General features: G+C 42.0%; 1 protein-coding gene across 2 annotated transcripts in view; it reads right to left on the bottom strand.

Annotated features, from left to right (window-relative positions):
• rab6a (RAB6A, member RAS oncogene family) overlaps nucleotides 1-22,927 on the bottom strand; it is a 54,892-nt gene that overhangs the window by 4,296 nt on the left and 27,669 nt on the right. Inside the window, exons 5-7 of one of the 2 annotated variants that reach the window (XM_084320659.1) lie at nucleotides 6,345-6,456; nucleotides 5,249-5,342; nucleotides 355-421 (exon numbers count right to left, since the gene is read on the bottom strand). In XM_084320659.1, the coding sequence (XP_084176785.1) occupies nucleotides 355-421; nucleotides 5,249-5,342; nucleotides 6,345-6,456 (273 nt within the window). Of the gene's footprint in view, nucleotides 1-354; nucleotides 422-3,467; nucleotides 3,562-5,248; nucleotides 5,343-6,344; nucleotides 6,457-22,927 lie in introns of both variants that reach the window. The other variant, XM_084320660.1, reaches the window with a different exon arrangement.

Genomic DNA, 22,927 nt, shown 5'->3' with positions numbered 1-22,927 from the left:
AGCATGGTGTTATTCACAGTAAATTATTTTTTATAATAATGTAATGTATATTCTCCTTTGGTTAATTACAATTTACTCAAGCATAGTAACAGATACGATATTTCTGACACTAGGAATACATACCCTGATATCCATAGATGTCCCTAGATACCAGGAACATACAAATGGACCTTGTAGAAGTGGAGCATTCTTCCATTTACTTGGGTATGTACTTTTAGGCAAATTTTCTGAAAATATGGCTAGCGCTTAAGAAGTTATGACAACAGACCGGAGACCAAAAGAATAGCCAGCAACCATCATCTAACAATGCAACAAGTTGCGTACGAGAGCTGACACATGTCGGGGGAAGGATACTGTCTTCTCTGCTCTTGTCCTGTGTGCTGTCCATACCGGGGAGGGCAGCGGCCACACGCCGGAACAGCTGTGGGAGAAAAGACAAAGACCTCTGCTTTAGGACAACTGGGCACAACGACAGCCAGCCAGGAAGTTGCAGTCAGAAGCAGATTTGTGCACAATGTTTAGTTTAATTACATAATCACACATTATTGTCCACTAGGCTTGAAACTAATGTCTTTATCAACCGGCTACGGTGGCAGGTGGATCCATATGTTCACCAACCAATTTAGTAGCCAAAGTAGTTTTTAGAATATAAAAGACTGGCTGAACACACATCGATTGATTTTCTGCCGTTGTCGACAGTGTCAAACCACCGCCCTTCTTTTCTTGATCCTCCAATTACAACGGTTGCTTCCCTCGGACAGGGCGGGGTTTGAAATATGTCAACTGACGTAGGGCTACTGCCAATTTTTTTTTGGAATTTGTCCTGTGGCTGGTATTAATTTCAACCTTTTAAATTACAACACATTGGAGCATCAAAAGTGAGTTGCGAGTTGTTTCTGGTATTAATTTCAAGCCATGCGTTCACTTGTCCAGACGCACACAAAAAAAGAGAAGGGACCCAATGTTTGACCATTTCACTGGGCCGTTTGATTTGAGTTCAGCAGAGCTGCTGCAAGGCAACGTTTCATCATTACGAATAACAGTCGCTCGTAAGAGCTTGCTTGATTAAAAATTATAAAGAAATTGCATAAATGTGGTGTACTTAGGGATGTTAGTTATTGGCTTTTTTACCGATATCCGATATTGTCCAACTCTTAATTTCCGATACCGATATCAACCGATACCGATATATGCAGGGTTTCCCCCCCCAAAAAACGGAATAATTAACATTACATATCTCTTGTTGTGGAATTAACACATTATACATACTTTTGACAATAAATAAAATCTGAATTTGTTCTTACTTGCTTGCCTGGGTAAATAAAGGTTAAATAAATGTAAAATAAAAAAAACATATATTACTTTTAAACAGATAGTGACAATTTCCGATATGACATTTTAATGCCAATATCGGTAGGCCGATAATATCGGACATCCCGGGCTGTTCAATATGATGACATATCGTGGAACGAGAGAAAACTGTCTATCGGTAGATATTTTCCTCTATCGCTATTGTTGCAAAAAAGCAGCAGTATTTTACTTCATTCCTGACCACAAACAAACACGGAGGAGCACAACAACTGGCCTGTGCTGGAAATCAAACGCACCCAATCAAGCGCAGCCAATCTCCTGCACGCAGCAATACAAATGTAGACTTTTCAAGCAATTTTAATAAAAATGCATCAATCTGCTTTCGTGGATCACTGGAAGACCCAATATTTAGCCTTCAGTTGTACCTTATGTCTTTATTTACTTAAAACATCAGTCATCCGTTTTCTTAAGCCGTGGTATTATTCGGTTGCATCCAATTTCAACCAAGTATTGGTTTTGCGCAAGATAAGTGAAAGCTATGGTAGAAAGAGATGCTGACGTGAGAGATGTTTTCTGTGTGTTGTGTGTGCGAGTGTGTGTGCAGTGTGCACACATTTAGTCATTTTGTATAGACAAATGTTTTATTGGAATTTACAGAAAACGTACTATATTGGGGCGGCTGGGTGGCGCAGTGGTCTAAGTGCTCGTCACCAACACGTGAGACACCGGTATTGAATCCGGCTGTCAGCGTTGCCTCCGGCTCGGGCCGGCCGTCATACTGACTCAATTGGCAGAGTCAGCGGGAGGGGAGTCGATGGGTGGTAATCTGGTCGTTGTAAACAGCGACTCCTACAGGTCGGTCAGGGCGCCTGCACATCAAGGACAGGAGATGTCGAGGGTAGTGTGAGCCTCCCACACGTTACACCTCGCCAATGAGAGTCCGTGCTGGCAGGTGAAAAGAAGTGGCTGGCTGACTCCGCATGTATCGGAGGGGACATGCGATAGATTCTTCAACCCTCCCTACGACCGACCAGTGGGGGGCACATGCGAGCAACGATCAAGACAGGGGAGGGGGGAATTGGCACAACTAAATTGGGATGGGAGAAAAACAGGAGAAAAAGTGGATAAAAAAAATATACTATATTGTGATATATATCATTAATGAGATATGAAATTTCCCATATCATGATAGAAGATCTTGTCCATATTGCACAGCCCTAGTGTACTGTAGCATTATATGATCGTTGCCATGCCCACATCACACTCAAGAACTATAGTTAATTACATGCAGATTCCACAGCAAAATAATTACTCAATAATGTGCTGGTGAATCAAATGACATCACATGAAACCTGTGGGGGGGGGGGGGGGGGGGGGGGGGGGGGGACCAGCTGATGCTTCAGGACTGGAAGGTGGCCAGTAGAGTGTATTTTAGACTTTTAGGTGAAATACAACAAGTAGGTGCTTGACTTTTTTAATCCAACTGCGACTGGTGGATCAAAACAAGTGTCCCACCCTTTAAAGCCACAAACATTGATTTATGACCACATGAACACTTTCAGAACTTCTTATGCTGCCATCAGAGGGTCTCATTGAGGCTGAGACCATGGTGTCCTACTCAATCAACCCTGCGCCACCAGTGGCCATGCGGTTGTTATTCCATCATTTATTTTCTTTTGATGCCAAAACCTGGACCGGTGCTAAGCTCCACCTATCCCACCCCATCCCCCATACATTCTAAAAGTGTAGTTGATAGACCTATGTATTGTAATTACATGACGATTGTGCCGTCATGACAGTATTATGTTTGTAGGTTAAGCCTTTAATGTACAGTATTGGCCATTTTGGTCAATGTCACGTTTAACAACCAGGAAATGCACAAGTGATGAGTGAGTCATATATAGTAATTGATACATCTAGTAAATCTATGCATCTATCTAGTATTCTATGCCATCAATCCCTGCTGCCCTCTAATGGTCAGTAATCAATTCTTGCAGCTTTAAATCCCTAGTTGTGAGTGACAGGTGGGAGAGCGAGAACCAGTCAGAGCAGAGCATGCCGACGCCAAAAGCACACCTACGTACGTGCATGCACACACACGTGAGGAGCAGTCAGGAGAAGGCATGATCACTACAAGCTACACACACACACTCTACCTGTTTGACATTGTAGCCTGTCTTTGCACTTGTTTCAATAAAAAGAACATTCATCTCTTTCGCTCTCTGTTCTCCTTCCTCTGTGGTAATCTGTCTGTGATGGGGCACGAGTCACCACACACACACCAACACAAGGTTCACACACACACACGCACACGAGAGAAAACAACAAGAGAACCAGAATGTGAATACTTTGGAAGTGGATGGACAAGCCATGCTCCTTCTTGCTGCAACAGCCGCCTGGGCTCCAGTCTTTAGTGTTGCCCAACACACCGTATACATTTCACAGGGTCAGCTGAGCTCTGTGACTGGGACATGGGATAGGGTATATCCATCTCAGATATCTATTTACCTCGAAGGAACTTTTTGTGGTTCCGTATGAGAATTAAGCAGGACGTGTCTCACAGATAGTATTTTTGTGGTTCAGAATTAGGGATGGGCAAAACTCTATTCGATAGACACTGGGAACTATTTGAATAATAATCTAAAATCGCACCCCCCCTGCTAGATATTTAGGAGTTGCAGCAGGCTAACGTTTCAAGGAACAAAAGCATTAATTCCTAATGTTACAAAGTTAAATGTCTGAGCTTCCATATTAACGTATGGTTTTGTTTTTACTTAATAGTGAACGTGAGATAATTCAACAAGCAAGCTAGCTGGCTGGCTGCTGCCATTTCTAACAGCTAACGTTAGCGGACCAGGCGAGCATTCTTTCCTGGAACAAAAGCATTCATTCAGAAAGTTACATCTCTGATGCTTGAAATGTGTGAACTTAACATAGCAAACGTATAAAACATTGACACTGTAAGATCTCTGGTCTCTCTTTCTTCATCTTTATTTTTAGTTCCCCCAGCTGTTAACAGACTGTACCCAGCATGCCATTCAGCGGTGTAAAGGTGCTCCCATAGTCGAGCGGACCGTACACTGAGCGGACTCTCGCGGACTCCAAGTGCGAAGCTCCTATTTTCTAATGCGCGCCGCTGACTTGGTGTCACACAAAACGCTGCTCTGCGTTTTGGTTGACATCGACTTGCATTTAATGTGAAGCCGATCTGCATTTTACTCTGACCACTCGCTTTTTCACTTGCAAAAGAGAATGGCTTTTCTAAATGGTGTAAAACTGCCAGTTTTATTATCGAAATATTAGAAATCCAATATTTCAAAATAAAACTGGTGTTTTTATTTCATGCAATGCGCGTTTGTCATTTCAGCACCACGTGCTGTCCACCTCCAAGCCTATACGGTACATTGCACCTCGCTGCCTGTTATTCAAGTGTGTAAAACTGCCAGTTTTATTATCGAAATATTGGAAACGGAGATAACTCTTTATTTTGACATCGGATGACGACGACATGACAGAAGTTGAACAGCGTGGTACATTTTTTGTAAACTGGCGTGCTCGACTATGAAAGCTCAAAGAGTCCACGCAGACCTCGCAGAGTCCAGTCCGGGTACAGTCCGCTCGACCATGGGAGCACCTTAAGAGTTAATAGGGTCCCCTCTCAATACACTACACTACACAGTGTATGTAGGTGCTGGTAAGGTCAATTTCGTATAATTTTTTTTACAAAATTATATTTGCATAAACTATTCGATTTTTTATAGTTGAATGAAAATCGATGCCCATCCCTATTCCGGATAAGAATTGAGGGCGCATCTCAGATACTTTTGATTAATATTGGACCTCTGGGCTCTGGTTGTCATGGCGATGGTCAACCTTCTGTGACGTGGAGCCCAGGCAGCGGCAAGGCTGAAGAGCACGACTCAAGACACACGCTCACCTGCTTGACGTTGTAGCCCGCCTTAGCGCTAGTCTCAATAAACATTACATTTAGTTCTTTGGCCTTCCGCTCACCCTCTTCTATAGAAACCTGCCTGTAGATAAGAGGGTTAAAACACACGGCAACACAGAGCAGTGGACACAAAGCACAGCATGATACAGTTGGGATGGGATGAGAAAAAAGATACTTTCAAATCTAATGTTATGTTGTCACTGAATTGAGACATTCTAACTGCCAGCTTCAACCGCTGAACAATCATATTGAGCAATAGAGTTGAGAGAGAGAGAGAGAGATCAGAGAGCGAGAGAGAGACACACGCATAGGAAACACAGTAAAATAGACAAATGCAACAATCAATTTAATTCACAAAAACAGTCTACATTAATTTATCACTATAGGCATACTAATTGCTACACCATACATTTAATCTATTATTTAGGTTGGCGTTAGCTGTCAAATAATGATCTCTCTTTCTGATTAGTTGCTATAGCTGTATCATTTACACTGTGCTTCCCGTTATAGTTGTGGTCTTGTATTTAGGCCTACACAAGTTTAGTCTATTTAATCAGTTATTCAATATATAAACATACCAATATGCTCCAACAGTCGGAGACAAGAGCCACCATTGAGGGAAACGTTCACAGACTAAGAATCACTCAGTCCTGAAAACACCATGTCCCCACAGGCACTCAGAAGTGACGCTGTTCTAGTTCTGAACAATTCTAGGTGTTGTCTCTCGCTTGTAGCAAAGGCAGTATTCTGTGGGTGCATTGGATATAATGAAGGCTGCGATGCTAAATATAAACAGAACACAAATTTTAAGTGTCAATTTGTGTCAAAATGTGTCTTCATTCTGACACTCTGGCATTGATGACATGGATCAAAAGGCTCAGAGAACTCAAGGATTCTTCTAAAGCAAACATTTTTGGAGCCGTTTCTCGAGGAAGAGACCTGTCACTACTCCTGGGACCCTTAAATCTGACACCCACAAAACATTGAGCTCAGGCTGCCCCACGTTCTTGATCAGTCCACAGCACTTGGTCTAAATATGACTTCTAGACTGCACCAGGACTTCTAACACTGAGGAGCACAATACCTTTTGTCTGCAAGGTCTGTCTTGTTTCCCACCAGCATGATGATGACATCACTTCCTCGCTCTGTTCTGACATCATCAATCCATTTTGTGGTTTGCTGGAAGGAGTTGACGTCTGGTGTGGGAAGGGGGAGTGGAGGGGACAGGAGGCAAGACAATTACACAGGAGATACATCCAAGCTAGGAGATGAGAAGAAAGATGAGCTGGGACATAAGGAAACGGAACAAGTGATAATTATGTATACCATAATTGACTCATAAGCCTGGATAATCCTCATCATCAACCTTTATTTAATTCTCAGATATACAACTGAGGGTGGGCCCTCATGTTCAATGTTACAGAGATTACAATTAGGCAATGATAAAACATAATAAAATATTGTGGTGGACACTAGATGGAGGTGTCTCACCTCAGAATGGACACTGATTGGGTGGTAAGGAGGAGTCGACTTAGGGGGCGTTCACACTAGCCATTCGGGGTCGAATCACAGTGCGATCGCACCAAAATAGGGTGTGATCGTCCCTGATGAGAACGCTCCCCCCGTCACCGGGGACGCTGATTCGCTCCAAACCTGGACCGCTGGAATAGGTGGTCTCGGGTGCGAACCAGCGTCCCTGACGACGGAGCGGGGGCTGTGGTGTGCAAGCTTGTACCAAAACACGGAAGAGGCTTGCTGTATCAACTTGCTGACACACGTCATTACTGTAATAATGCTTTCATGCTTGCTTGAATTTTGGGCAGATAAAAACATACAGCAACAACTGGACAATACCCAAAAAACGATATTTATGGGCAATTTGGCGAGTTCAGACCTCAACCAAACAAGCACGGCTCAGTGGATGAAAACATGAAGCCATGTTACAAGCCCCAAGACTTCCCTGGCTCGCATTAGGCCTGGCATTTTTTTTTTTACCATTGCTATGTCTATACATTGGTTTCTTGTTCGAATGCATTTATTCCTATAGACCAGTGACATGCAATATACAGGGATGTGATTGCGCTTTAAAAAAAACCTGAAAACTTTCAAAACAATCTTTTTTTTATTTTTATAAACACTCCATTTGAATGAATGAACACATTTTATTTGTATATATTGAACTGTTCACAGGGAAGAGGAAGGTGGGAGAGGAAAGGGACAAAGAAAATGAATCAAATATATAAGCGTCCCCCTAAACAATTTAAAGGGGGTAATCTTGACCCCTCCCAAGTGATCCTGGCTCAAACACTAACGTTAGGACCTTATCTTTTCTTCTTTGCAACCAGATTGTGCAACAACTGTAACCGCCTCCTCTCAAAGTCTTGCCTACTGTGAAGGGCTGCAGTTGGACTAATGGACTCTTTTGCTTTTCTTTTGCTCTCAGGTCGATTTTGAGAATGAAGGTGGTGACATTTCTCCATCTCAGCTTCTTGGTTATGTCTAGGTTGGCTTCTGTACCTCATGCTTGAGAGTTTGATGTTTCTACAGAGCTTCACATTAACTGGACAATGCTTGCTCTCCCTTGAGTAGTGTTGAGTGGCAGACTGCGGCACTGCTTCAAATTCAAAACTAACATTCCCTGGTTGGTCAGTTTTACAAAAGCAATCCAGTGTTAGTGTGTTGACGTCTTTACAGCATCTCGCGCCTAGGGATGGGTACCTTTCACATTTGAACCGATACCGGTACCTGTGAATCGATACCGGTACCCAACGGTACCTTTTTTCTGTACTTTAGTCTCAAGAAATTTAATTTACCTACCTCAGTCGTAAAAAAAAAATCCAAACTTCAAATAACTACAATTTCGACAGTTTTCGGCTTGTCATTGCTCCGACTGATTTGTTGTTGAATCAAGTCAAATCCTAGGTAAGCATATATTGTGCGTGTGAACGTTGACATGAAAAAAAAAAAGTAAAAAAAAAAAAAAAATCGATACTCTGTAGTACCGACGTGTTTCGGTTCGGTACCTCAAAAGTACCGAATTCGGTACCCATCCCTACTCGCGCCACTCAACAAAACTGCTAACATTATCGATAGCCAATGAAAATCTGTTATGCAAGAATAGCAGGTCTGATAAATGTTGCTTTCGCGTTTCACTTAGACCAGGTGGAAAAATAATCAAAACATTAGACGGCATTGCTCGCCATGCTTAACACTTTGATCGCCATGGTTAAATTCATAATTTACCATCCCTAGCCAGCTCTATTTGTCTATGGAGAAGTTCCCCTTCTTTGCAGGGCTATAACTTTTTAAATTGTATTGCTCAATTGACATTATTATGGCCCATTCAATGTCCTATATCTATTGTTCAGGGTGTAGCAACGTTATACTTTTTCATTCACATATTCATACTAAAATATGGTCTAAAGTATAAGTATGTTTTTATCGTTTTCTGCAGCATTCTTCAGAACTTGATTTATAGCCCCAAATGCATTATATTGATGATCAAATACAGTTTGGTAGCGATCGGTGCCAGATAAAAAAAATTCGACTGGAGGTACTTCTAGAAGTTACTACGTATCATCTGATGTTGACCGGATGGGCGGGGGATCGTTTATAATTCCGTGGGCAACGTTATATCATTCACCTAGTGTGGGTCATATGATCATCAGAGCAGTTTATATGGAATACGTTAGAAAATAACGCTGAAACTCACCGTGGCTTCCTCGTTGGGGGATGAACGTGGAACAGAATTTTTTCTATTATGGGATGGAGAAATACCGGATCCATTTCCAGGTTGTATAATAGTATATACGTCCAAATCATGTCGTTTATTGAGTTAGGGTGAGCGATCGATTATGCAATGTGTCAAGATGGAGTCCCGGGAGCTATAGCGAATTTGGATGAGCACCAGTTTCCTGTTTCCGGTTTGTTGTTTGGGCGATCTGCCGATCGGCCACCAGATGGCGCTCTTGAACCGTTAGAGAGTTGAGAGGAGATCAGCAGTATATCTCAGGTCCCCGGAGGAGAAATATGATTTCGATCACAGATTTTTGAAATATTGATATCAAAGACGAGTTACGGCGTTTTCGGCAGAATGAGCATGGCGGGGAAAGACGAGTTCCAGCGTTTTCGGCGATTAAAGTGTTAATCTGCCAATGACGTCTTACAGCGTCTTTGAGATCAACATTTCAAAAATCTGTCATGGCAATCATATTTCACCCACGGAGACTTGCTGTTGATCTCTTCTCAACTCTCCAACGGTTCAAGACCGCCATCTGGTGGCCGATCGGCGAATCGCCAAAACCGGAAGTGACGCGCCGGAAGTGGTGCTCACCCATATTTCGTCCAGGCACTCGCTATCGCTAGCGGGACTCCATCTTGATACACTGGACATCGATCGGTTGCAAATAACTCGATAAACAACATGATTTGGACGCATATAGTATTATACAACCTGGAACTGGACCAACTAGATCGACATCCCATAATAGCGAACTTTCTGCTCCACGCTGATCGCCCAACGCTACGAGGAAGCCGCGGTGAGTTTCAGCGTGTTTGATTATTATTAAACATGCAAACTGCTATGATCAATACATGACCCATACTACATGAATCATTTAACGTCGGCCACGGACTTATAAACCCCCCCCCCTCCGGTCACCAGCAGATGATGAGGCATGACGTGTAGGACCTTGTACAATTGAAATTTTTTATCCGACGTCAATCGGTATCAAACTACATTTGATGATCTAATATATGTATTTAGGGCTATAACTCACGTTCTGCAGAATGCTGCAGAAAACGATAAAAACATATTTATACTTTAGACCGTATTTTAGTATGAATACGTGAATGAAAAAATAGAACGTTGCTACATCCTAAACGATAGATACTTGACGTTGAATGGGCCATAGTAATGTCAATTTAGCAATACAATTTAAAAAGTTATAGCCCTGAAAAGAAGGGGAACATCTCCATAGACAAATAGAGCTGGCAGAGGATGGTATAAGGATGGGTATAAGCGTGGCAGAGAAAGGGTTAAAAAAAAATACACACAAATCTTTTTTTTTATAGATATTTTTTTCTATAAAATGTTTAGATTTTAGGTCCGAAAAAACGGAAATCCGGTTAAAACGGAAAAATCACATCCCTGAATATAATTGACGCAAGCAATGGGCTAACGTTATCCCATAAATAGGCTAAGCTAACTAGCGTTAGCCGCTAACCCAGGAAACGCTCAAAGCGGACTCCACGACACAAGTTCCATTCGTGAGAAAGGGGGGTGGGTTATATTGACAAGGCTTGACAACAGAGGCTCAAAGATAACTTCATATTTATTGGTTATTCGTTTCTTTATATCGGGCACCCAGTTTCCACCACCGTGTGTTCAACTCTTCCTGTTGACGTTCAAGAGTGACATCATCGCCTATGGCAGCTTACACGCTCAAAACGCAAACCGTAAACAAAAACCGGAGCGAACCAGACTGCAGTGTGTACACAAACAAGAGGGGGAGAGGGAGTTCGCACTCAGGACGGAGCGAGACGGAGCGGAGCACCCGTTCCTAATGAGAAAGCCCCCTTAAAGCCCAACTTGCAGGTTAAACCCTACTGTATATAATTTCATTATTTATTTTTTTCCATTTGACGCCTGAAATGCCACTCAGAAATGGTTAAAAAGGTCCACGCACGAATAACATGCACGAGCAAATTAAAAAGCTTATCAGAGCTATCAGGGCCATGACGTCACATCTGGTATCTTTCCCCTAATTCTGATCCACTACAAGGAGTTTTGGCGAGTGCAGAAAGCTATTTCCTATCCAAATGGACGCCTTGCAAGACGCAAATGGGTTTAATCGTCGGAGACTTTGATGGACCAGCTACAACTGGTTGAAACAAGGTAGTTATAATGTTTTTAATGTCGTAAAAAAAGAACTACATTTACCACTAGGCAGCCTGTTGTTCAGTACAGCAGCGCTACTGGTCTGTGGGCTGTCGCCTGATCCCCAAGTCATAGTACCAAGCTGGCTATATGGCTCTGGCTAACGTTACCCCGCTAACGTTAGTATTGTCTACTGTCGTGCATGTAAAAGAGTTTTGGGAACGAGTAAAATGTGTAAGTCCTGTGGGGCAAAGCACTGCACATGCATCATGCAAGCTACGTTAGCTACACGTCGCGGCATGTTGATACGATAGCCCCTTTAGCTGCACTCGGTGGATAGCCCCTTTAGCTGCACTCGGTGGATAGCCCCTTTAGCTGCACTCGGTGCATATGTACAACGACACAATGATCAAACACCTTATAACTACTATTGTCGTGTCCATAAGTTCCCTGGCAGAATACTTGTGAGGACAAAGGTATACAAAGAGGAGAGATTAGAACCATTTTAATTCGGGCTTTGTTAGGAGTTTCAAGAACGGCGGCTACCAAGCTAAGCTACGTTAGCTGCTAACGTTGTATACACAATATTTACAACGACACAATGATTTACATTATTACAAATATGGTAACGTGGTTGTGGCTGTGGCTGTTACAAATAGTGGTTAGTGTAACTGAGGGGTACAATTCCCTGACTGTATTGATAAGTATGGTATCATTAAACCACTACCGATTATGTACTTTAACTACTGGCCACACAGTACATGATATAGATATGATGAACACTTTCCCACCATGAAACGAAGTCCACACAAATGTATAAATCGAATATTTTATATAGCAAAGGGTATATACAACGTTCACTTAATGACATTTATGATTTGAATGCACTTGTAAGGCAAATGAGTATTCGTAGGCAAATCAACATTGAATGTCCAATCTCTGGTTACGCAGGGAGCAAGTATGCAACCTGGTTCTTTAGGGAACTATAGCGATGGTACTTAAATGATTATAGCTGGATACACTAAAAGGGGGTCCCGCTGGTTGTAAGTCAGTAGAGGGGGGGGGGGGGGTTAGGAGAGCCGCCGGCGATATCCCATCTGGCCAACGATTTCTTGGGAGAATTCAGAGTGCTGAACACGGTGCCCACAGAACCTTAGGTAGCTGCCGGTCCACAACGAAGAGACGTGAGGCGACCTCACTCGGGGTAGAGCGCCGTCTCACCTGGACTCCTCTCGGGGGGTAGTTCCAACACTTACCAGTGTTGGCTGTTATCCATGGCATAAATCAAAGCACCCAAAGCAAGTAGATAATCCAAGCCGTGTAGGGCTCGCCGTCGTCCGGGTAAGGTAATCCAATGTGCAGGTCCACTCGTCCTGGCCCAGAACTCCTCGGATGAAAGCACCACACGTGGTCTGCCCAGCCTGGTTAAGACTCTAGATAACGCGAGGAAACGATGGGGGTACTGCTCACTTTATAACTCTAACCGAACGATGCACCATACATAATAGACTATTATTAACTTAATAGAAATACGTCCCACTCGACGGTATAGTGCCAAACTATGACAATTCAACTATTAATCCACACGATGTCTCAATGCCATTCTGAGGCCAAGTTGACCATACTGCACCACACGTGTATCGTGGGTGAGGCTTAACGTCTTGCCACTAGGTTGGAGGGTAAAGAACTAAGGGCTAAGGGACTAAAAAAGGAAGTTCTACTTTACTTGCGCCATATATATATGCGCTGTGAACAAATAGTACCATTCGTATTTCGGCAGACGTATTCCTACGCGGAACCGGGCTAGTAACGACATGTTCGTCGGCACGATTGAACTTGAACCAAGGGGCTTGGCTGCTGGCGCCAGGTTCTTGTCCAATGAGAGAATGAAACTATTATGGGCTGTTAGTAGACTAAAGGGATATTCAGTGTATATGTACAAGGAATATACAAGGGATATCAAACGATATACAAATACGATTAAATATATATCCATAAATAAATATATATATTCGGTTTAATCTGATCCTTCACAACAGTTAGCTTTAGAGATGAATGGCTATGATCACGGAGCAATAGTGTTAGGTGAACCAGATACATTTTCATTCATCACTCCTCGGCTAGTAGTAGCAAGGCTCTGCTTCCTGCCACTACCTGCCTGTGACTCTCAGAGCCCCTGCTGCCCTGCCCCTGATGTGACGTCAGCATTAAGATGACACACGCACGCTATGAAACATGCAATTAAAATATGCATGTGCGTGGAGCTTGTGGTTTGGTCAACAAAATGTTTGATAAAAATGCTAAAACTGGGTCAATTTCGATAATTTTTTCCCCCCTCTTCATGAAAGTCAGCGTTGGCCTAGTCACATTGTTTATTGAACAAAAATATAACCTGCAAGTTGGCCTTTAAGGGTGTGGCTGTACCGTGGTTCTGTTGGATTTGTTTGGAAGTAAAGTTTAGAGACTCGATACTCCCGTCTGCTCGTCTCATTTATTGACTTACACAATATGCTAAAAACGATCAAATTAGGCAACAATACATTCAGACTGGGCACACACTGAGGTCTCTCAAATTATCTAAAAGTCTCTAATTATTAATACACTTGAGAAAGATTGTCATTGAATTATGCTTGTTGAGATAAAAAGGTTGAATGTGTATGTTAATTGCTCTGTGATAAATGGAGCAGCCAGTTTTGGAAATAAAAGGATCCAATTTATCCTCTCCAGTTGAGCTCATGGAATCAATGGAAGCCTCAACTGAGGCCCATGACTCAATGTGGAAACACAACCATTATTAATAAGGGGGGGATCTGTATATTCCTTATCAAATTGGTCTAAGAAATTGGCTTCCTGTACATAAATAGATCCAGCTGTCCTGTGATTAATAGAAAGGGGATTGTTGAAGCCGTTTTCTCATCAATTTTGGACTATGGTGATTTATAGGTATTCTGCGGCTTCAATTCTTAAACCGCTGGACTTGGTCCATCATTCAGCCCTCAGATTTATTACTGGCGACATATATTACCCACCAGTCCTTTATGAAAAGGTTGGATGGCCTTCTCTGGTTGAAAGGTGAAACTATCATTGGTATTTGTTTATTCTCAAAGCCTCTATTGGTAAACTGTTGGAATGGAATATTGGAACCTATTCTACACGTTCCAAATGACTGGTTGGTTCTTAGGGTTCCGCCAGTTAATTCTGAAATAGGAAAAACTGCTTTTTCCTTTGATGCTTCCAACACCTGGAATGACCTCCAACAGACTCTGAATCTGAAGGTTCTTCCTTCTTGTGCTGCATTTAAAAGTATGATCTTTTACCACTGTCTGTCTACTTGTAACCGTCTTAGCTGATATTTGATTGTTTATTCTTATTTGTTGTATGACATTACTGATAAACTGTCTTTGTAAGCTCGTCGTCGCTGTAAATTAGGGTAACCTCAGTGTCTTACAAGTTGAAATACAGGTTTGAAATGAAATAAATGCCCAGTATTGGAAAATGTTTGTTGAAAGCTAGGCAAGCCTCTTTCTGATCAGAAATCAAGCAGTCGACACAACTGTAGTTGTTAGAGTTGACTGCGTTCCCTTTCCCTTTTTTGCAGGGTTTGCATAGGAGCAGGTAGTCTAAATGGTCATTTGATTTGGCTATTCTGACTGATGATGTGCAATTATTTTTAATCAGGGATACACTGATCCCACTTTTTCAGTCCCGATACAGATACCACAATATTTTTGTTATTCAATTTCCATAATGTCTAATCTTTAAAAAATAATCAAACAGCTGCATACTACATACATCATTATGATCAATCTAAAAGCAATAAAACCAACCCAAGCAAGATATGTTCATACATTTTCAGTATACATAAACATAACAGCCAATAGTGGAACCAGGTTTATAGCATCTGTGGGGCCTTTAAATCTGGCCAGTTAAAGAGATTAGTCCCGCCCCAATAACATTGATTGAAAGCCTAGTGTTGATACACTAGACTCATGCTTATGTTTACAAGTCAAGTCAAGTATTCCTTTATTAATCCCCTCTGGGAAATTCAGGTGCATTACAGCATGGGGAGTGGGGTACAAGTAGGATAGGTAATAATAATAGAACAAAGTGCAAAGTAATAATGATGACAGCAATAATAGTAACAGTAGTAGTGAACAGTAGTGAGTAGGGGTGTAAGTTAACGATGCAACCTCACACAGATTCGATTACGATTATTCAGGCAACGATTCAATGCATCATGAAATCTCTTCATTTGGCCACGATTCGATAATTTTCTATCAGTTAATTCCCCAGAAAATGTTGAATACACAAATGTGGCTGTAGTGGTGCGGCATAGCTAACCTATTGTTCAATTTGTGATAAAAGCACCAAATTTGGTACATATTTAGCTTAATATATTTAGAAAATATATGGATATTGGGGCATTGCAGATTGGCATTCTGGTGACCATTTCCAAAAATGGCTGCCAGAGATTACTGGCATAGAACACTTTGGCCACCAAAGCTATTGTTTTCCATGTTTTTAACACCACAAATGGTATTTACATCCAACTTAAAGTGAAGAACATGTTTTATTAATATATTATTTATCACAAAATGAACAATTGGTTTGATATGTTGAGCTATGCCGCCCCACTACTGGGGGAACTGATTCACTCAGCATGAATGGACTATAGGTGTAAAAAAGAAAAAGAAAAAAAAAAAAAAATCCTGATTAATGAATATAACTAATCAGTTTTTTTTATACTATAATATTAGTGTAGCCTAATCTTTATCTGCAACTGTGAAGAAAACCCCCATTGGTTTAAACAGAATGAATACACGTAAAAAAATACATTATTTTTTTTAATAAAAAATAAAATTCAAATGTTGATTTAGAATTCGAATTCCAACATAACGAACAAAGGTCCGAACATTCGAGCGTTTGGGCTCATCCCTAGCGGTCATTCATTTGACAGCTAATGGGGATCCTAATAAAACAAACATTAGAGCTACTTCCGAGTCATTGTCACTATTTTAAGCCAAGTTTCACTCAACAACACCATATAATATTTTCTGTGTAATGCTATGTAGTGCAGGGGTTCCCAAACTTTTCAGGCCGCGACGCCCAAATAACGGTGTCAGAGAGCCGCGACCCCCACTATTATAGGAGGTATAATTATTATTATAAAAAAAAATGTATCCAGTGTGTGTGATGGCATATATTTGCAATATATCAAATGCAAAGTAGATTTTTCTGGGGGGGATTATTACAGGCTAGCATGTGTCAATGATTAGCAACAACAGTTTTTTGTAAGGGTCCCACCTCCACCAATCACATGCGGCTCCCTTTGTGTGTGTGTGTGTGAGAGCAAGAGAGAGAGAGAGATAGTTCTCCAACTTGTGTGAGTTGCAGTGATCTCCTGGTTGTTCCCCACCTAGGTTATCTAACTATTGCAACTAGAAACACTGGCCTGGCCTGCTTCTAAGTTCAGTGGCCTGACTGCTTTAATCATCTGCCCCCCCCCCCCCCCCCCCTGCGGCGGCTCGTGACCCCCACTTTGGGAACCCCTGATGTAGTGTACTGTAATCATTGGGCCCTGTTCTCCGTACCGGGTTCAACTAAGTCAATCAAAAGTCCTATTAGCCAGATTCAATTAACCCGATGATTGAAGTCAGGCTATCTCGGTTCCTCGAAGGCTGAGTCGGGCTCAAACACTCGTTAATTCGAACCAGACTTGAGTACTCAGGATAATTGTGCGTGACCGCCTCAGCTGAAAAGGCTGCAGATGCCGATTGCAGAAACCATGATTTTCTAACGGGAAAATATCGCCAACAAGTTAAATGCATATCTATAGGCTAATTTGAAGTGCCTCATTACCCCAATCAATCAGATTATATTTTTTTAAATGTGCCTGCTGGCAGTAGGCTTAATGGAATGAATCATTGAATGAGATCTTGCTAGCGAAAATAATTATTTCAACTCTTTCAGAATAAGTAGATAAAAACAAGCCCAAAGAGTATCTAATTGATACGAATGAATAGATACTTATGAGGACATACTGTAATAGTACTGTATGCGCTTAGGTATCATGTACTATATAAATACATGGTTCCCAAAGTTGTCAGGCCGTGACCACCGAAATAATGGTGTCAGAGAGCCGCGACCCCAACTATTATAGGAGGTGGTTGAAAAATGCAAACGTTCGCACACACACGCACTAATAAGCATTGGAGGCTTTTAACACGCACAATAACTACACAAAATAATACAGTAATCAAACTACCATAAAATTAATACATATAGCGCGTTTCATTTAGAAGGCTAATGTTCAACTCACCTAATGAGATGGATGGCCACTATGCTTGGAGCACAACAAGTCCAGTCTGGGTTTAATTTTGGAGACAGCAACTCCGTGAATTAGCACTAGGGATGGGTACCTTTCACATTTGAACCGATACCGGTACCGGTACCTGTGAATCGATACCGGTACCCAACGGTACCTTTTTTCGGTACTTTAGTCTCAAGAAATTTAATTTACCTACCTCAGTCGTAAAAAAAAAAAAATCCAAACTTCAAATAACTACAATTTCGACAGTTTTCGGCTTGTCATTGCTCCGACTGCTTTGTTGTTGAATCAAGTCAAATCCTAGGTAAGCATATATTGTGCGTGTGAACGTTGACATGAAAAGAAAAAAGTAAAAAAAAAAGAAAAAAAGAAACGCTGAGTATTGCGAATAATTTTTTTTATCAAATGTATTACCTTTTTTCAACTGCAAAGTAAAACTTTGTCAACATGTTTTATCTAATAAAATAAAGTTCAGTCTGTTCATCTCACTTCAATAATTTATTGCAGAACATGGTATTTTCTCAAGCAGACAGATCTGTAATCTGTGTTGCATGTACCTGACAAACTGAACTGTTTGTATTACAGTCATATTCCAACTTAACTGAATGCTCATGTGTGTGTGTGTGTGGACTACTGTACTATTACAGGTATTGAAATGAACAATGCAACTTCCTTATACAATTTATTTTAAATTATTCATAATTAAATATCGATACTTGGCGTCCCTGTATCGATACAGTATGGCCACGCAAATCGCGATACTACTACGTATCGATTTCCCCCCCCACCCCTATTGTTTTCACCTTGTAGTGACAGATTAAGTCTAGGGCTGCAACGATTAGTCGACAACGTCGATCATAAAAATTCGTCGACGCAGAATTTTTGTGTCGATGAGTCATATAAAAAGTAAACAGAGAGCCGGTAACGTTCATTCAAAACTACGCAAATGCACCACAGTGTTGGGGCAGTATCATTTCCCTTGTCTGCCATGACTGCATTCTGTGTACTAACGACAAAGAAGAAGAAAGCAGTGATGCACGAGCAAGCACCCTGGAAGAACCGTGATGACAGCTACTCGGATCATGGGTAAGTTTTAGCTTACATGTTGGAAAACAGAATGTCTCATGGATAATGCTTGCTAAGCGAACGCTATTTCAGTTAATATGTTGTTGCTTGAGGCTGCGTGTCCACCAACTACTATGTAATGTTAGCTAACGTTAAACGGCACCAAGCTTACAGGCTACTAGAGCTTGGCTAGGCAACCGTGTTTACAGCTCCGTGAATTAGCACCAAGTGTCGTATTTTTGCAGACTGGAGTATTAATTAGGTAAGTTAAGATAGCTAGTGCTAACGTCCACTGTCTATATAGCGCCATGGTCTAGACTAGGCTGCTTTTTTCTCTCAGTTGAAAAAAGTTTAACTTTTTGGGCTAAGACTGCAGAGACAGGGAACGTTAGTGCTAGCTATCTTATATCTGATGATTTATAAGTTTGCTATAGCAATGCAATCACAGGTTCCTTTATGGACGCTGTCATTTGTAAATGGTGTGTTCCTCTGCAGGAGATCAGAGTAAGACACACACATAGAGCTGCCGCGATTACCGCATTACCGCGGTATCGCTGTTACATCACGCCCACCGCAGAGTTAGGCTGAATACCGCATCACCGCTGTTTTTTATAATAATAATAAAGTACCCTGCTCTCGTTGGGCTTGCGGCTCTGCATATATACCCTACTCCTCTGTCGAGGTTCCAAGCGACACTATTGGGTACAAGAAAAGTCACGTGAAACACTGCAGACCACTGATTGGTCAGAAGAGAGACGTGTCACACGTTGGAGCGTCCTGCAGTGTGTTACCACCAATCGGCAAGCGCGTATTAGGTTTTTACTTCCTGAATGTCAGCCATTGATCAGAGCTCACAACATGGCTAATACGTTAGCTCCCGCCGGAGTGGATTACCGTAAATACGCTGATGTTATTGAACGTGTAACTATAGAACGTTAATGCCACAAAACGAATGCCTTTGTAATCATAAGTAGTAACGTTATAATAATAATAATAATAATAATAATAATAAGAAGAAAGGGTCGGGGGGGGGTAACCGCCGGGCGCGCCGCTACCACCACTGTCCGCGACACAGAGTGAACGGCGCACGACCAGAGGGGAGACTTCGAATCAGTGTTTCACTTTCAATAACGAATGTGTGCTTGCCGAATCCCAAACAATATTCATGCTGCAAAGTCATCCTCTAAAGATAGACATTTAGACTAGAGGCAGGCTATATGCTATAAAGAGTAGACTACAAAAAAAATAAAAAATGCATTCAATTTTTTTTTGTGTACTAACCGCAGCGGTAGGAAATATTTCGCAAATTTGTGCGGTAAGGAAAACATCAATACCGCGGCAGCTCTACACACACATACACAAACGCAGCTCCTCTCACTCACACACAGACACAGCAAAACAAAATACCTAGAAGTCTGTCTGATCTGATCCTCCTCTCCTCTCCCCTTACAGCTGTTGGAGATGGTGGAGCCTAGTGAGTGGATCCACATCACCCTCCTGGACCAGGTTAACAGCCCCATCAGAACCAGTGCTGGGGCAGAGGCTGCTACTTTTAAAACATTATCTTTACATTTAAACTTGCACTTTAATTTGTATTATTTAATTTGTTTATTGTGATTGATTATTGTATTTGTTATTAAAATACATTTGATTAAGCAAGTAGCTTAATTAAGATCCAAATTCAAATGTTTCATGAGTCCTTATTTAAATTTGCTATGGGATCATGTTAAGGCAGAGGGAGGGTGACATTCACAGGTGTGCAGACTTGAGCATGTGAGGTAAGACATGCACTGGAGCCCTGAAAATGAGCCGCGCCCACAGGAAGCAGAGATGGAGGGTGTGACAGAAATAATCGTTAGATTAGTCGACTAATCGAAAAAATTATCGACAGATTAGTCAACTACCAAAATAAGCGTTAGTTGCAGCTAGGGATGGGTACCTTTCACATTTGAACCGGTACCTGTGAATCGATACCGGTACCCAACGGTACCTTTTTTCTGTACTTTAGTCTCAAGAAATTTAATTTACCTACCTCAGTCGTGAAAAAAAAAATCCAAACTTCAAATAACTACAATTTCAACAGTTTTCGGCTTGCCATTGCTCCGACTGCTTTGTTGTTGAATCAAGTCAAATCCTAGGTAAGCATATATTGTGCGTGTGAACGTTGACATGAAAAAAAGGTAAAAAAAAGGTAAAAAAAGGTAAAAAAAAAAAAGAAAGATCCGGTATGTCACTTGAATCGATACTCTGTAGTACCGACGTGTTTCGGTTCGGTAACCTCCGTTAGAAACAAGGTTGCGACCCGAAGAAGAAGAAGTAGGCCGACCGGATAAAGAAGGATTCTAGGCTAGAATCAAGTCACCAAAGCTTATGTTAAAATGTCTATGCTTTGTGCAAAAGCCAACGTGGCCTTCAGTTTTTGTGACGATTTCAACCCGAGCGTAGCAGACATGTTCCCCGACTCTGCCATTGCTCACAGGTACTCTGCAGTCTAATTAGATTAAAATGTATTGTCATTATACAGCACAAGTACAGTACAACGAAAAGATGTTTGGCATCCAACCAGAGTGCAAATGTAACAGTAAAGTGCAACAGTAATATACAATGTACTGGGTATAAAATATATAAATGAGTACTACTGAGTAATAGTGCTAATCAGATGTATGTACAGATCACTTTAAACAAAATGTCACTTTAAAGGAAGGAGGTATTGTATAGTATAGTTTAGATACATTAAGAGTTAAAATTGTATAGTAGTGTACATAGGAACCAGTTTCTCAGGAACTTAGCATGTCTTTTTTTATCATGCATATCTGGTGTCTTACCTATTTTCTTTTTTTCTATGCCTATTTTTATTGTATTTTGCACAATCAATGCGGGCATGACCACCCGCATTTCACTGTATTTCCTGATATGTATGTGACAAATAAACGTCTTGATTCTTCTTGAGTTGTAGTATTAATATGTACAGTGATGACGGTATAAAGACACTATGGTAATACATTGATTGATTGATTGAAAACTTTAACAGATTGCAGAATGGGTACAATACAGTATGGCTCAATACACACAATTGTTAAGGGGATGCAGACCAGAGAAAGACTTTAGTCTTGTTTACATCCCCCCATTTTCAATTTATGACGGACACAATATACAGATAATAATAATAATAATTAATTTAATTTATATAGCGCTTCTCAATAACCTGAAGTCGCTGACAGTAGTCGGGAGCAGGAGTACAAACAAAGAAACGAAAGCAAAGAAACAAAAACAAAAGGAACATGAGACCATGGGGGGAACAGGGGAGACAGCCTGATAGCACAAAAAAGACTGGAGACAGACATCAATCAGGTTGGAGGGGAGGGGGGGTTTAAGGGTGGGGGGGTTGAAGGCAAGGGAGAACAGGTGGGTTTTGAGGTGAGCTTTGAAGGTGGAGAGTGTAGGGGAGTCTCTGATGGACTGGAGGAGGGAGTTCCAGAGTCGGGGTGCAGTACGAGAGAAGGCCCGATCTCCGAAGTTTTTAAGCTTGGATGTCGGGACAGTGAGGGAGGCAGTGGAGGAGGACCGGAGGGAACGGATGGGGCGGTAGGGAAGAAGGAGATCAGTCAGGTAGGGGGGGGGGGCAGGCTGTGGAGGGCTTTGAAGGTGAGGAGTAGTGTTTTAAAGTTAATGCAGTGTTTGATCGGGAGCCAGTGGAGGGAGTGGAGGACAGGAGTGATGTGTTCGCAAGACCGAGTGTTAGTGAAGAGGCGGGCGGCTGAATTTTGGACCATTTGCAGTTTATGGAGGGAGCGGGAGGTGATACCAGTGAGGAGGGAGTTGCAGTAGTCCAGGCGGGAGGAGATGTGAAGGCGTGAATGAGGGATTCAGCAGCGGGGGGGAGAGGCAGTGACGGATTTTTGCGATGTTGCGGAGGTGAAAGTAGGATATTTTTACGATGGAGCGGACGTGGGGGTCAAATGAGAGGGTGGGGTCAAGGAGGACACCAAGGTTGCGGACTAGGGGGGAGGGGGTGATGGTGGAGTCGTTGATGGTGAGTGTGATGGGTCCGGATCTGGTGAGGGTGGTTTTGGTGCCAATGATGAGAAGTTCAGTCTTGTCACTGTTCAGTTTGAGGAAGTTGTGAGTCATCCAAGTTTGGAGTTCGGTGATGCAGGATTCGATGTGACTGAGGGGTGGGCTGTGGGGGGATTGTGTACTGATGTAGATTTGGGTGTCGTCAGCGTAACAGTGGAAGTTGAGGTGGTATTTACGGATGATGTGACCAAGGGGGAGAATGTAGCAGATGAAGAGCAGGGGGCCAAGGACTGAGCCTTGGGGGACCCCCTGTGTGACTGGGGAGGGGGAGGAGGTGTGGCCGGAGAGGGAGATGAATTGGTGTCTGTCTGTGAGGTAG

This window comes from Notolepis coatsorum, assembly GCF_963971535.1.
Source record: "Notolepis coatsorum genome assembly, chromosome: 8".
NCBI classification, from domain to species: domain Eukaryota; kingdom Metazoa; phylum Chordata; class Actinopteri; order Aulopiformes; family Paralepididae; genus Notolepis; species Notolepis coatsorum.
The sequence above is the reverse complement of the archived record's forward strand: the minus strand, read 5'-3'. Positions and strand labels throughout refer to the sequence as shown.